Raw genomic sequence first — 14,786 nt, 5'->3', positions numbered from 1 at the left:
TTTTTGCTGAAGCCGTTTTGAAATTAAACACTTTTGGACCACTGATGCTGGTACCGATGAACAATTTCCCTCAGCATGAGCAACATTCCATCTTACGTTTCCGCTCCAGATCAGCTAACGTTGTTTTTGGGAATTTGTGGACCACCACACCCGTGCCCTGTTGTGCAAACAAATGTCACTGAATCCCGTCTCAGTTAAATGAACGGTCAGTTCAGACTGCAGGATTTAAATCTTAATAGTGAGGCAAAATATCAGGTGTCAACGGCTGTTGCTCAGCTGTTCAGGAATGAGGTAAAGTGGGTTTTAATGCATTTGGAGGCTAATTTATTTAAAAAGGGTCGGTCAAAGTTGCGGTTCCACTGTGCGTGGATGAAATTGATCATTTTGCCTCAATATTTTACTTTAATGACACGTTCTCCAACATAATTACTGTAAATGCAAATGAAATGATTCTGAATTGTGTACAAAAAGCTGAATTTGCCTGAGATATTTGTTGACTTAGTTTGTAAATATTATATATTCAAGCTTATAACAAAATAGAGTTGAGACGAGAGTTTTTCCTGCTTTTTTAGTGTGAGATTTCTTCTTGGAAAGAGGAGACTTTATAGGACCATGCATGAATATTTTTGCCAAAAAAGTCCACATACTATTGATATACAATTTCAAAATATCAATCACGACAACCACTGTCAGGAAGCCTTTGCCAGGTCCATGCTTTGTCATATGTTTCCTTCTCGTCATAAATTTGTGATCCCTGATTGACAACCCTGGTTAATGTTTCATCTTACCCAGCATGAGAGTTGCTGCAGCCGCAATGATTCCAAACAGGATCTTTCCCATCTTGTGTCGATTTGGTTTGTGGTTTTGGCTCACAGGCAAAAAATCCTTCCACCCAGGTAATCAGAGCTGTGTGTCGTGGAAACTGATGAGCCTGTTAGGTGAGGCCTGAGATTTATACAAAGAGAGGGGTGATGGGAGGGGACAGCATGGTTTTTTTTTTTCAAGCCACAGAATCACTGAGAGTGAAGGAATGTCAGGTATGATTGACATAGAGGAAGACCTTATTGATCACCATGACTGGTGCAAACTGAGCCTGTCATTAATCCAAATTAAAGAATAACTCATTGATCAGGGATCGAATCTTAGCTTTGATTTATACAAGTGTATTCTCCTGTAATTTCTCTATTATCTCCATTGTTTTAATCAAAAATCATCATCAAAAGTGAAAAATGCTTATTATTATTTCTAAAACCCAAGGTGGCATATTCACAGTTTTATTCATTCAACACAGCAAAACCCAGAAATATTGCTATTTGCTATCATGTATGACCCAGAAAAGCATCAAAGCTTCCTGTTTGAGAGTGTTTGTCGTTTTATTTCAAAAAGTTACCGAAATTATTCATTTCTGACGATCAGCAAATTAATTATCGACCAGCTGTTTCACCTCTAAAGCATGTCGTTGTTGCAAAGTGGAAAATCAAATAGCGAAATAATATCTGATCCCTCTGCTGAAGATATAAAAATAAAACCACTGAGATTGGAGTCAGGAAATCATCAAAAACATTTCTGTTTTAAAGCCAAAGATGTTGGTTCATACTTTAAAGACCATGTTTTGTCATGAATACCTCTTAACCTTTCCATCATTAAAGCCTCCAGATCACAAAGGCCAGACAACACGTGTCTCAGAAAATGCTTCATTTGAGAGGCCATTTATAAAAGAATCCTATCTGGGTTTTTTACTGATGACTTCTGTTTGTTTGTAAGCAGCTTGTCTCAGGAACTGAACACCTGCACTTTCCACATCTGCCAGAAATGGCAGTTCTGTGCCAAAACTTGAAATCAAGAGAGCACAGTCATACCACTGGTATCACTACAGTATCTCTGTTGTGGGGCACTGAAACCAGAAGAACCAGTCGGTCCTGCAAGGTGGCAACGAGCTGAGCAACATTTAGAAAGAAGACAGCAAATCACGCCAGTAACACCACAGAAGGGGGTTAGTTTGGATATTTATTGCATTCCTTAAATTCTACAACCAATTTAACAAAACCAGACAGGCCAACACGTTTCTTTTTTTTTTTTGGAAAATAATGCCAAAAGCATTGGTTTCAGGAATATCTAACACATTTTAATGATTTGAGTTGAACAGGGGTTTAAGATCGGCCCTGACAAATTTAAAACTGCTGCAAACTCAATCATATTTTAGTATCTGCAAACAACGTGGTCAATTTGACCACGTTCTCGCGATATGTACACATTCAAAACAAGCAAGATAAACAAAAGCTTGACCTCATCCACCCTGCACATTTGAGCAATGTGGATTTGACACATATCAAAAATAAACACAGTTCAACACAGACTTGATTGAGCCATTTATGCCAAAAAACAACAGGAAAAACCCACAAAACAAAAAGAAATATTATCACAGACAGCACCAGACAAAAGACAAGAGACAACTGACATTATGTTAGCTACACATTAATAAAATGAACCAAATGCCAAGCAAATGGCAATAAATGAAATGCTCATAAAGCTTTGAGATCTCTCTGTATATTGACATTATGACCCTAAAATGATAATACAGTGGAGCAAAGGCAATAAATTAAAGGAATTGCTCAGCATTTTGAGAAATATGATTATTCCCCTTCTTTCATGGAGTCGGATAAGAAAAATATTGTTTTCATGTGTGTATAGTAAACCCAAAGTTCCATCCAGGAGACAGCCAGCTTAGCATAAAGACTGGAGACAGAGAGAAACTGCTAGCCTAGCTCTGTCCAGTGGTAAAAAAAATGTGCTAATACCTTTAAAGCTCCTAAACATTTCAAGCTGTGCAACAACACAACTTGTTGTTTTTCACTTGCATGGATTGAATAAACACGATGACACATTATAATTAGTGAGGTTTAAAGGTGCTGCTAGGCAATTTATTTTTATTTTACTTTCAGACAGAGCCAGGTCAGCCGTTTCCCTCCTTTCCAGTCTTTATGCTAAGCTAAGATAACCACCTGCTGGTTGTAGCTTCACATTTAAAATACAGAAATGAGTGGTGTGGATTGCTTAATTCTTGGCAAAAAAAAAAGCAAATAAGCATTATTTCCAAAATGTTGGACAACTCCTTTAAGCTGTAAAGCCACTAATTAACCTATAAAACCAATTTAAACCAACAGTAAAACGCCCAACATGTCAACATCAACATCCATGGCCCTGGACCTAAACTTTATACTGCTCTTAAGTGGAGAAAGTTAATTGCAGGGCACTTTAAACATGTGGTGAATCATCTTTGATGTCAGTGTTGCACACTTGTTTTACACCTTAAATTGTCTGTCAATCAACATTTTGATATCTCTTACACTATAGTGAAATGAGGACTGAACACATTACTGATGAATATAAAAATACAAAAAGAAGAGAGGGAATTAGATTTTAATTGATATAAACACATGTATGAAATCAAAAAGCGCAATACACCTCAAGGATAGTAAACACAAGACCCGTGTGTGTGTGTTTTTATTTGTGTATGCACTTTATGTCATCCATCATTCACTGGATTTCCTGTCAAACCAGGACGTTGGCCACAAACAGAGCAGTGATGGCGGCCAGGGTCAGGCTGAGCCTGGAGGTCCCGGGCAGACCGGGAGCAGCATTACACAGGTCTGTGCCGCAGCACGTCTTAGTCATGACGTAGACGGTGGAGTTGGAGCTGCTGGATGGGAAGTTCACTTCTTTGGTCTGGTTGCACTCGGCCACTGCAAGACAGCCCTTCATCTTGAGATCCATGAAGCCGACTGTGGAGTGACAGCAAACACACACAATCGCAGTTGCTATTTCAACTGTTAATTCATAATGTAAGATAGCTATCTCAACTGTTTTAGTTAACTATTTCAGCTGTTAAATCATGTAAGCCAGCTATCTCAACTGTTTTAGCTAACTATTTCAGCTGTTAATTCATTACTTTATGCTAACTTTCAACTGTTTTAGCCTACTATTTCAACTGTTAATGTATTACTTTATGCTAACTTTCGCAACTGTTTTAGTTAACTATTTCAGCTGTTAAATCATGTAAGCTAGCTATCTCAACTGTTTTAGCCAGCTATTTCACCTGTTAATTCACTACTTTGATAACTTTCAACTGTTTTAGCTAACTATTTTAACTGTTAATTCATTACTTTATGCTAACTTTCATCTGTTTTAGCCAGCTATTTCACCTGTTAATTTATTACTTTGCTAACTTTCAACTGTTGTAGCCAACCATTTCAGCTGTTAATTCATTACTTTATGCTAACTATTAACTGTTTTGGCTAACTATAGCAACTGTTAATTCACTACTTTATGCTAACTTTCAACTGTTTTAGCTAACTATTTCAACTGTTAATGTATTATTTTATGCTAACTTTCTCAACTGTTTTAGTTAACTATTTCAACTGTTAATTCATTACTTTATGCTAACTTTTTCAACTGTTTTAGCCAACTATTTCAACTGTTAATGTATTACTTTATGCTAACTTTCTCAGCTGTTTTAGTTAACTATTTCAACTGTTAATTCATTAATTTATGCTAACTTTTTCAACTGTTTTAGCTAACCATTTCAACTGTTAATTCATTACTTTATGCTAACTTTCAACTGTTTTAGCCAGCTATTTTACCTGTTAATTCACTATTTTAGCTACCTCAACTGTTTATTCATCTCTTTGCAGAGTACTGTTTGATCTTCTCGGCTGACTTTCTAACTAGATTTCACACAGCTGCAGAAGTATCGCCTGAGGTAAAAGCACCCCTGGGTTAGCAATCATTGGCTTAAATGACCAAAATGCTTTCTGTTGAGCAACCAATTGAGTAATAAAGTAATCACTACAGTATAATAAAAATCCTCGTCTCAACCTTTTGATAAAAATGCTTTCACAAACAATGATAGTGCTCCTTTATTGTTGTTACGGAGCTCTGTATTTTGAGAATGCGGCAGGTGGGGTGTGATGTGATGTGTTGATGACACCCGTCCTTCAGGAGAATGTCGTCCGGTGAGATTTTCAGCCCCCGAGCTTCTTACCTGCTGTCCCGACACCACTGTAGCATTGTTCTCCACTTTCACATGTGGTTGTAGAGGTGATGCACAGGTCCCACAGGCCAATTTTGCACTTGTAGCACTGCAGAGCTTGACCTGGTATCAACAGAGAGTTGGTGAGAAAGGGAGGAGGAGCAGAGAGGAATCAAGCCAAGGCGGAAAGAGGAAGCAGAATAGTAGATTTCGCGTAAATAGGTTTGCAACAGGCTACAATTATGAGGTTGGCTGATAAATACGTCTGGAATCAAGTGAACATATTTTTATGTTTGTCCTTTGCCAAGAACTGAAAACGTTTCAGCGTTTACCATCCACACAGTTTATATAGTTTGAAGCTTAAAAGGCCTTACATGGTTGAAAATGAGGACACAAAGAAAGTTATTATGACTTTAGTATAGAATGTTGTCTTTTATTACTCTCAGTATTTATTAATAATTATGTTGTATACTTTACTTACTTGATATTGTAATTCTATTACTGCTATGTCTACTCTTCATATACATGGTGAAAAAATGGTGAGCAGGAAATAAATTCCACTAAATAAAATCAGACAGCTTATCAAACACGCCAATAAAAAAAAGTCACAATTTAAAACAATCACATCTTCAAAATGGGGAAGTCCATTGATTTTACACCAAAAAGTCAGTTTACCCATAATGGAGACCACCAGAGCCTGTAAAGACAGTTGTGTAACGTCTTTTATGGCTCTAGGGGTGCTTAATCACTTATGAAAAAATAAGAAAAAAAAAATCAAGGTCTAAAGTTACATTCTGACTTTATGTAGGTGTAATTTTATGTCATTGTTATTTAAGATACAGGTGATCATAACAGGTCACGTAAGTGCCGCCACCATCCACACTCTGCTATATGTTCTTTGGAGCAGTGAGGAGCTCCTCCATTTCCTTTGTGTATTGGATTGTGGGAATCAAGTGTCCATTAACAGAACACTCAAAGCAATCTGATCGCACTTTAGACTCAAAACCTGGTAAATTCACTAGTCTGGAAATGGGCCAGCTCTATGGGCTTTTGCCAGGAATGGAGGGCCTAACAAAGAGCTGCTTCAATTTTATTTCTTTTATAAAGCACCACACAGGTCCCCGAATGCTAGAGATACAATACTAAAGTCACATTCAAAACAAATCACACTAGACAGGCTGATCCCAATTAGAGCATTTCAAAATGTGGCAAAAGGTTTGGTGCCAACTATGATTGGAACTTAATTGCTTACTTAGTAATTGCTGCTTTAGCAAGATCTTCTTCATTCTGTCGCTCCCATTAGGCATGTGATGCTGTCAATAGAGTTTATTCTGTTTTCATGCTTTTAATGTTTGAAAAATCGTAATTACCTGTCGCTACTATATGCTTGGTTTATAATATAATGGTTTATAATGTTTGCATGCATGCTGCTTGAATCATTGCAATCTTGGCCATCGCTCCCTTTAAAAAGCGATTTCTCAACAAACAAACCCCGTCCCAGTGGGTGCTGTGGCTTGAGAGGGTTACTGGATATAAAACAGCTGATACTGGGAATGCTAATTTAACAGCGCTGCAGTCACGAGGCGAGGCCTCGGATCCAAAAACATTCATGAGGTCACACCGAAGTGAGTCAGCTGAGGTGATGAGACAACAGCATGCTCTCACTGAATTTCTCTAAGAAACACCAAAAGAACACGACCACACCTGCCAAACTTTGTTAGCTCAACTCAGAGTAGCCAAAGCTACCTGTAACGTGTTTGCAAGCCGTCCATTGTCGCAAGGAGGACAGAACATCGGCTTGAACACACTCGCTCCAAACAAAAGGTTTGCTAATGAGTGACACCACCCTGCCAGTTTCACAGACGTACTCAGGTCATTTAGAGAAGAAAGCCTGAAAGGGAGTAGTCACACCAGAGAGGTGGAAAAACTGATTTTCCCTTATAGATTTAAGACTGATTCACTGCTGTCTGTCGTCATGATGTGCGACTGTGAGACCGAAGTGACAGCGTGTGTGACTCAGAGCCAGGAAGAGAGACACTGATGAAACCATTGTTAGGAACCTGTTGCTCCAGTTTCAGGAGCCCCATGACGGGAACTGCTACGGAAAGTACACAAGCCATACAAAGAAGAATGTGTCCCGAATGTTCTCTTCTCTTGTTGTTCTTTTGCACAAGATTAATTTGGTTATTTGGAGAAGACTTCGTAAAAGACGCTGTGGCGGATTTTGTGACATCACAGCGGGTTAGGTACAGTACGTAAAAGTCCATAGGGGCCATACTTTGATTTGAAAGTTATCCACACTCTGAAATTAAATTCATACACGACAACTGAGGTAGCGTACAGCTCAGTTTCGCAAATCTGAACAGCAAAATAAGTGTAAGAGTGGACATAAGAATGTAATGTAGTAATAACAGATTCTACTCTTACTTTAAAAAATAAAAGTCATACCTGAATGTTTTAATCCAGACTATTTAACCTTTTATTTTCTATGGTGAAAATGAGAAGACGGCGAGCTGAGAGTGTTCGAATCTTAAATTTTCATGACTTTAAAAAAGAAAGCACATAAATTATTTTAAAAGCGAAGGCACTTCTTTTGCAGAACAGCGGTACAAAAGTAGTACAAATAGAAGACAGAAAAACTGATTCTGAAAGGTATAGCTTTAAGATTCCTGAGTGCGATGAACTCAGCAATGGAGCCCTTGAATTCATGTTTTTATTTGTAAGGAGAACAATGTGCCAGCTCTTGTCTCAGAAGTAATCAGATATGGTCTCACAGTATCGAGCTACATTTCTTAAAGTGAACCTGTGAAGCAATTAGTCAAGTAGAGAAATGGCTGAATCAATATTTAACTCCAGTATCTGACATTACAAAAGGAGTGCTGCTTTATTGTTCATACGTCTGCTGAGCTGACTCATCAACTGTTCATTCTCTTCCAACTAGTAGTTCCTCCATGTAGGGGCACTTTGCAGTATGGGACACGTCACACTCGCTGATATCTTTGGGTATGTTATGTCACATTGGGAATCACAACCAAAAAGTCATTTAAAAACTCCACAAAAGGAGGATTTATCTTGACAGATGTTTAAAACAAATTATATACCAGAGATGTATACATTTAGACAAAATAAAAGTGTGATCCTGTGAGAACAGTCTGGTTGGATGATCTGAACACGCCCATGCATTTCAACACAAACCGCTCCACGCCCTTTCCCAAAGGTTTCACTTACACCTGAGTTCAAGTGGAGCTGACAATTTAGGAGACTTCTGGTAATTCTCACGTCCTCCCCTACTGCTCCTCATATACAATCTCATACATACTATTAAAATATACTAGAGATCAAACAAAGATGTCAGTAAAGTGGCAGCACACAGCTCTATCAGGTGAATAATAAGTGAGGTAAAGAGCTAAAAATCAAATGGCCATGTGACCTCTGTGCTGACACACCTAAGAACACTTCATTGCTCTGCAATGCTGACTGACATGTTACGCATGTCACCTTTTCCCTGCTGCGGTCTGGGTGGCATCTCAGATCCAGTCTGACCTGACCCCCCCCCCCCCCCGAGTCATTTTGTCCATAAAAGCAGGCGCTGCACGCATTTCCGCCAACAAATCAGTGCTCCTTTCGGCTTTTGTCTGCACAAAAATTCATTGTTGTGGTGAGGAGAGTCTCCGACCAGCCGGAGGAATGAAGTCACAAGGGAACAGAAAAGCTAATGATGTGCAATTACAGCAGATTGTTTGTTCCCCGCGGCAAGTGTCTTGTGAAGACACACACACCCACACACACACTTAAAAGAAACTCTGGATAAAAGATACTGAGTGCGTATCTATGCAAAGAGATGAATAACTTCTGACAATCGGCAGATGAGATGGGCATGTGAGATGTACAGCTACGTATCGCAGGAATACTTAGTCACAGAACAGGCTGAGTAGAGGGAAGATAATGATCGGTGTCTGTGCACTCTCTTTCCCGGATGCTTGCGGCCTGATTTCAGGCATCAGTAAGTTCCAGTGAGTTCTGCCATGACTGGAAATTCACGCAGAGCATTTCTGTGCGCTTCCCTCAAACCGCCGGCAACACCCAAGTCACAGGTGCATGAGCGAAGGACACGTGTGAGAAAAGGCATCCACAGCCTGTCAATGAGGACAGCTCGCAGGAAGTCCTGAGAACTGTCTCACACCAACCGTCACAGTAGTCGGCAAAGATAAGAGGCACTCGGGTCGTTTACCTGAGTGAAGCCACAATACAGCTATCTATCTGCGTACCTACCTATCTATCGCATGCAGACAGTGCTTTAATGTTAAGGTTGTTTTGTTTTGGGTGGTTCACTCTGTAATAATAATAATGTTTAATGATCTGTGAGATTATCATTTTGTTTATAAAATCCTGATCTGCAAAGTAATAAGTACGTACAGTTGTTGACATGTAGGAGTAAACACTGCGATATTTGTCCTAAGGCCTAAATCTGTCCTGTACAGGCTGATAGTAAATGAAGCTAAAGAGAAGAGTTTCTAAGACATTTTCTGCCTTTTCAGACCGAATATTTTACTTTGAGAAACAAACAATACATAATATCTGAAAACGCCCTTCACTCTGCCTCTGGAGAATCTGAAGGGAAGGCGAGGGGGAAATGTAGTGTCTCTACCTAGAGTGTGTATTTGTTCAAATCTTAGAGATTAAACATATCTGTCTCGCATCTAACAACACTTTTTTTACCTGATATGTTACACTGCGTTTTGGCTTTGTAGGACTGCGAGGTGTATCTTAACTGATCCTAAAGGAGTTACAGGCCTAAATGGGTAAAAAAAAACCTGATAAAATTAAGATGCGGTGCAAATCAAGAATTTCTGTTCTGTTTCTTTGGTAAAGTGACTTTTGAGGAGGATATTTGAATACGTCAGTGAGTTATTCTGCTTAAAACTGAGCGAAAAACAAACAAACAAAGCATTCCTACTGCATTAAGTGTTGGCAGACTCTTTGTCTTTGCCAGCCAGTTTGACAGTGAGACGCCTGTTAAAGCTTTGAGGTGTGGCACATTACTGATCACCCTCAGTGTGCAGAGGCAGCCTAAGACTGCCACCTACTGCTCTGCCACCACAACTACAGATTGTGGAGCATCAGCCCTTCAGTTTCTAACACAAGAACACACTGAGGAACACAAAACACAGAAGTAGAGAGAAAAAACACCCAGAAAATGACAGTGACTGTGTTTGAAAAACTAAACCTCTGCTGCATATTGAGGAAAAGGAAAATAATACAAGTGAACAGAGAGGAATGGACGGTGCTGGTGCGCTTGATGGTGCTGTCTTGGGTGTGGTTTCTTCCCTGTAATCACTGCTTTAGGAGGAGACACTACCCAAGATGTCCACCTGAGGGCGTCCTTGTTGCCAAAGGCCTTATAAATGGTTTATTTCTAGTTAAAACAAGCATTTCTAGTGCCAACTCAAGAGTGTGTCCATGCAGGACGAACAGCCGAAGGGAAATTCACCAACAAAAGCTCAGTTTTTGAAAGCTTTGTATTATGGCTGTCTCAGCTCACTGTGGGGAGCAACTGGGAAGAAAAACGGTGAGAAAGGAGCCAAAATTAAACTCAAAGCAGGAGTCATGCACACCAAACCCAGTGTGCACGGGAAGCTGGCGTGACATGAACACATTTATGAAAAGCATTATGAGGGTAAATATGCAAAGATTGCTGTCAGATTCCTCTGAAAGGGATAATTATTGTTGTCACACTACAGCCTCACACCAGGTGAAGATAAATACAACCGGGCGGGTCTGCTGTTTTGTATAAATATTCTCGGTTTGCCTTCGGATTTAAAGCGGATTACAGTGCAAAAAGCCAACATCCTTGACGGATGGGAGCAGCCAGACTGACGGGAGAAGCAGCCAGACGAAATGTTTGGTCATTTCTGTCCCCTTCTGAACTCATCTTTACAGGTCAATGAACAGAACTTGTGTTGTTGTTGTTGTTGTCTTGTGCAGAAACCATGTGTTTGAGGAAGAAAAACCTGCCTTCAGGAAACTTAAATTCTGGTGTGAATTTCAGATTTAAAGTGCTTCTGCGGAACATAGAAATAACTTTAATTTACAATCTCTTTGTAAATGACTGTTATTTGGTAAACCCTGAAAAAACAGGTTAAAGCATCAGAAAATCAATAAGTAGCTCACGCACTTTCACATCACCTCCATTTCATTAGCAGCAGCCTCTTAGACCTTCTCCTCCTGACTAGAAATTTACCGACATCTGGATTACAGAGGTGAGTATTTTAGTCCATTTTTCTGGCAGCTGGTGCTTAGGGAAACCTCTCGGTGGCCTGTAACATGTTGACTTCAGAAACCAACCAGACCGCTATCTGAAATCATCTACTATTCCCCAGAGTACACACACACACCCACGCACATATTCATCCCTCCTGGTCACTGGTACAGGGAGATGTGAAACCTCAGTATGTAATTATCTGCGTTTGTGAATCACTGGTGTCTCACAAACAGCTATTTAAGTCAAGACTCTGTAGGCTTTAGGTCAAAGGTATCACCTGAAAGTATAAAAAGCAGCCAGGGTGGGGGATACAGTTCCCGTGAGGAAGGGTGTGGTTTGAAAAAGGAGACAGGAACAACAGAGCTGAGGTGATCCCAACTACAATGGCCTGAAAACACAATAGAAGAACAAATGGCCCTTAGTGCACCCGGTCCACAGACCCTCTGTGGAGGTGGAATTTGAGACTTGGGCAAAGCCTCAACTGTTACAGGGTGAGGAATTTCTCATGCAATGGCTGGCAGGTTAGGACATGATTCAGTCTTTTAATAACATCTGGAAGAAGAAGAAGAAAAAAAAAAGAAAGACAGAGAGAGAACATCTTCGTACCACAACCAGGCTGCCTCACCCGAGCCTGTCATGACAGCAAGAGAGTAAACGCCTGCGATGTGCACACAGCGAGCTTCATCTGCGGCCATCGGTGACTCATCCTGTTCAATCCCGAACTGGAATCTGATGCGCATAGTCCTGCATGATGATTGTCATCAGCAATTAATCCAGTGTTTTCTCAATAAATCACTTCTTCTCTAAGATGTCAGACACCATCTGAGGCGATGTGTTCAAATTCCTCATTTCATCCAACCAACAGCCCAAAACTCCAAAAGTACGTAGTTTATTGTGACATAAGATGAAGAAAACAAGCTTTCGGCTTGAAAAATAAATAAATAGTTGATTTTCTGCAAGCGACTAGTAGATTAATCGACTAATCATCTCAGCTCTGATTGATTTTGCTTGTTTTTAGCTATTTCAACTGTTTTTTCTTTAGTTTGAGCTGTTTTAACTCTCTCCATTGCCTTTAGTTAAACTGTTTAACTAGTTTTTTTCCATTACTTTGAACTATTTCAACATTATTCTATTGCTTATAGATAACTATTCCAACTAGCCCAACCCGTGTGGGATGACTGATGGCTCTTTCAGATAGCAAAAAGTGTTTGGATGTCACAACCAAGCAGGTACTGTTATTGCAATGGCATCACTGTGTGTGTGTGTTATCTCATCTAAAACGGTCAAATGAGTCCACTAAGTTCTATCAGTTAACACCAATCTAATAAAAAAAAGAGAACAACCAGGAAAAGATGGTACAACATGATATGACAGTAACCAAAACACACGCCTATTATAATATGCTAAACAGCTGGAGGTGCCTTTGCATTTTATTTACTGGTGCATCATGGGTAAATTGTCAGATCTTGGGCCCCCTGCCCCTGAAATGATGTGAACACACCACTGGTATAAAGAGGGAACACACCCAGCCAGACAGCCCCAAGCTCCGCACCGTCCAGCACTGAGCACACCCAGTAAACCTGAAACAACATGACACACATATCCCAAATCCACACACACACACAGTAAAATATGTCCGTTTTTACTCCAATAAGACGAGTTTCCCCGGATCTGATCTGTGCTGCCAGGAAAAGAAAAACGCCTTGTTCTCGTCTACAAATAAATATCAGATTGTGGAAAACAAAAAGCTTCATGAAAAATAAAAACCAAGGAATTTGGCGTAATCTATTACTGTAAAACTTGCAAGAAAGAAAAGTGAACACAGCAACACTGCAGACGCTGCTATGGCACGCTCACGGGAAATTAACGTCAACAACACACACACACACACACACACACACACACACACACACACACACACACACACACCAAACTCCATGTAAAAAAACGCGGATTTTGGAAAATATTCAAGCCTTCTCTCTGACAAACGAGGCTTGATTTTAAACAGATTCTGTTCTAGAAGTAAGTTAGAAGTCAAATTCATTAAAATGATATTTTAAAAAAATCATTTTAAAACGAATGAGTCATTATTCAGAGTATTTTCTTACCGATTGCAAAGCAGAATCCGATCGCAAAAAGCTGGAGGATAATTCTGTTCATCTTGGAAGGAGTAAGGTGGCGAAGTCGACTTTGAGCAGAAGCTGCCTCTGAGCACTCAGACCGTTATAATTTCTGATCAAACAACGAGCATTTTTTTCCGCCATCGCCGCATTTATAATCTTCCACTCCCATCCAAACGTCACCGTTATCCAATCAGAGGAGGTCTTGTGGGACATCGACCCAATTTGAAGCTCTCCCACCTGTGTGATTCACAGGTACGCCCCGGCGGGGAGGTAGTGTGGGAAAGCTGCTCAGAAGTGATTTTTCTGTTCATGTTGTTTTGTTTAACTTACAGATGTATTAAATACATCAAACCGTTAAAGATAAAATCAGTGTTGTTGGGGCCATTTTTCTGCAAAATGAGCACTTTTACTTTTGATACTTGAAGTGCATTTTGCTTATAATACTTCTGTACTTTTATTTAAAAGAAAAGTTGAATGCAGGACTTTCAGTCCATAGTAGTGACCGTACTGCCTCAGTTATACACACTTTTGGGTATTTTTTAGTGTTTCCACTTTATAAAGGTCCTGCAGTGCTTTATTGCATCTCACATGTGATAAGAAGTCATATTTATTCTGAGATACTTGCACACTAACCCCATGGCTGTCCAGCAAAGATAAACTTCAGACAAACTCGTAAGATTATTAAACTGCAAACAGATGTGCTTTATTTCCTTGTGAGAAGTTTGATTTGGTTCGTTCGTAGATGATGCTAAAATACACCAATCAGAGGAATAACATGTTAAAGCCAGAGCCACAACATGTTAAATGACAAGGTGCAAAGTCAAGGGATAGACCCTGACACCCAACTGAGAACATGAGCTAAAGATCTCCATGAGTGCACCTTAATTTATTGATAAATCAAGATTCACATGAATGTCTCACTGAGGCATAAATACACATCAGAAGTGTCTCTCCCTTTTTTTTTTTTAGAAATGGACAGCTACATTGACATAGCTGACCAAATTAAGATAATTACTGTTTGCCCTCCTGGTGCAGTTACCCACACTCAAAGTGATTCAGTCAGCAGACCACATGCAGTATCCCAGCCTATCATGGCCTGAAGCGGCGTCTCTTTGTAGCCTGTGCTCCAGTTAGTTTGAAAATGAAAGAAAATTAAAGGAAATTGCAGCAACGACTTGATGTCCAGAGAAAAGGGAAGGAATGCATTTGGGATTCAGGAGTTAAATTACGTCCGGCCACTGCCTTCGTGTATCGATCATCTGTATTTCCTGTTTGTGTGCATGCTGAACGCCAGCTAATGCTATGAAATGACTGCAGCAGAACGCGCTGTCAGCGATCGAAGCTGACACACGAATTACACAAACTGCAAAAT

General features: G+C 39.8%; 1 protein-coding gene across 1 annotated transcript; it reads right to left on the bottom strand.

Annotated features, from left to right (window-relative positions):
* Positions 1–1,990: 1,990 nt before the first annotated feature.
* Positions 1,991–13,540, bottom strand: spaca4l (sperm acrosome associated 4 like). Its single transcript, XM_041956126.1, has 3 exons — positions 13,400–13,540; positions 5,042–5,152; positions 1,991–3,782 (listed from the first exon to the last, which is right to left on the bottom strand). Exons 1-3 carry the CDS (start codon positions 13,449–13,451, stop codon positions 3,553–3,555), a joined length of 393 nt encoding a protein of 130 aa, XP_041812060.1. The 5' UTR covers positions 13,452–13,540; the 3' UTR covers positions 1,991–3,552.
* Between the last annotated feature and the right edge of the window lie 1,246 nt (positions 13,541–14,786).

Source organism: Chelmon rostratus, chromosome 16 (genome assembly GCF_017976325.1).
Source record: "Chelmon rostratus isolate fCheRos1 chromosome 16, fCheRos1.pri, whole genome shotgun sequence".
NCBI lineage: Eukaryota > Metazoa > Chordata > Actinopteri > Chaetodontiformes > Chaetodontidae > Chelmon > Chelmon rostratus.
This window is presented reverse-complemented; position numbering and strand designations above follow the sequence as displayed.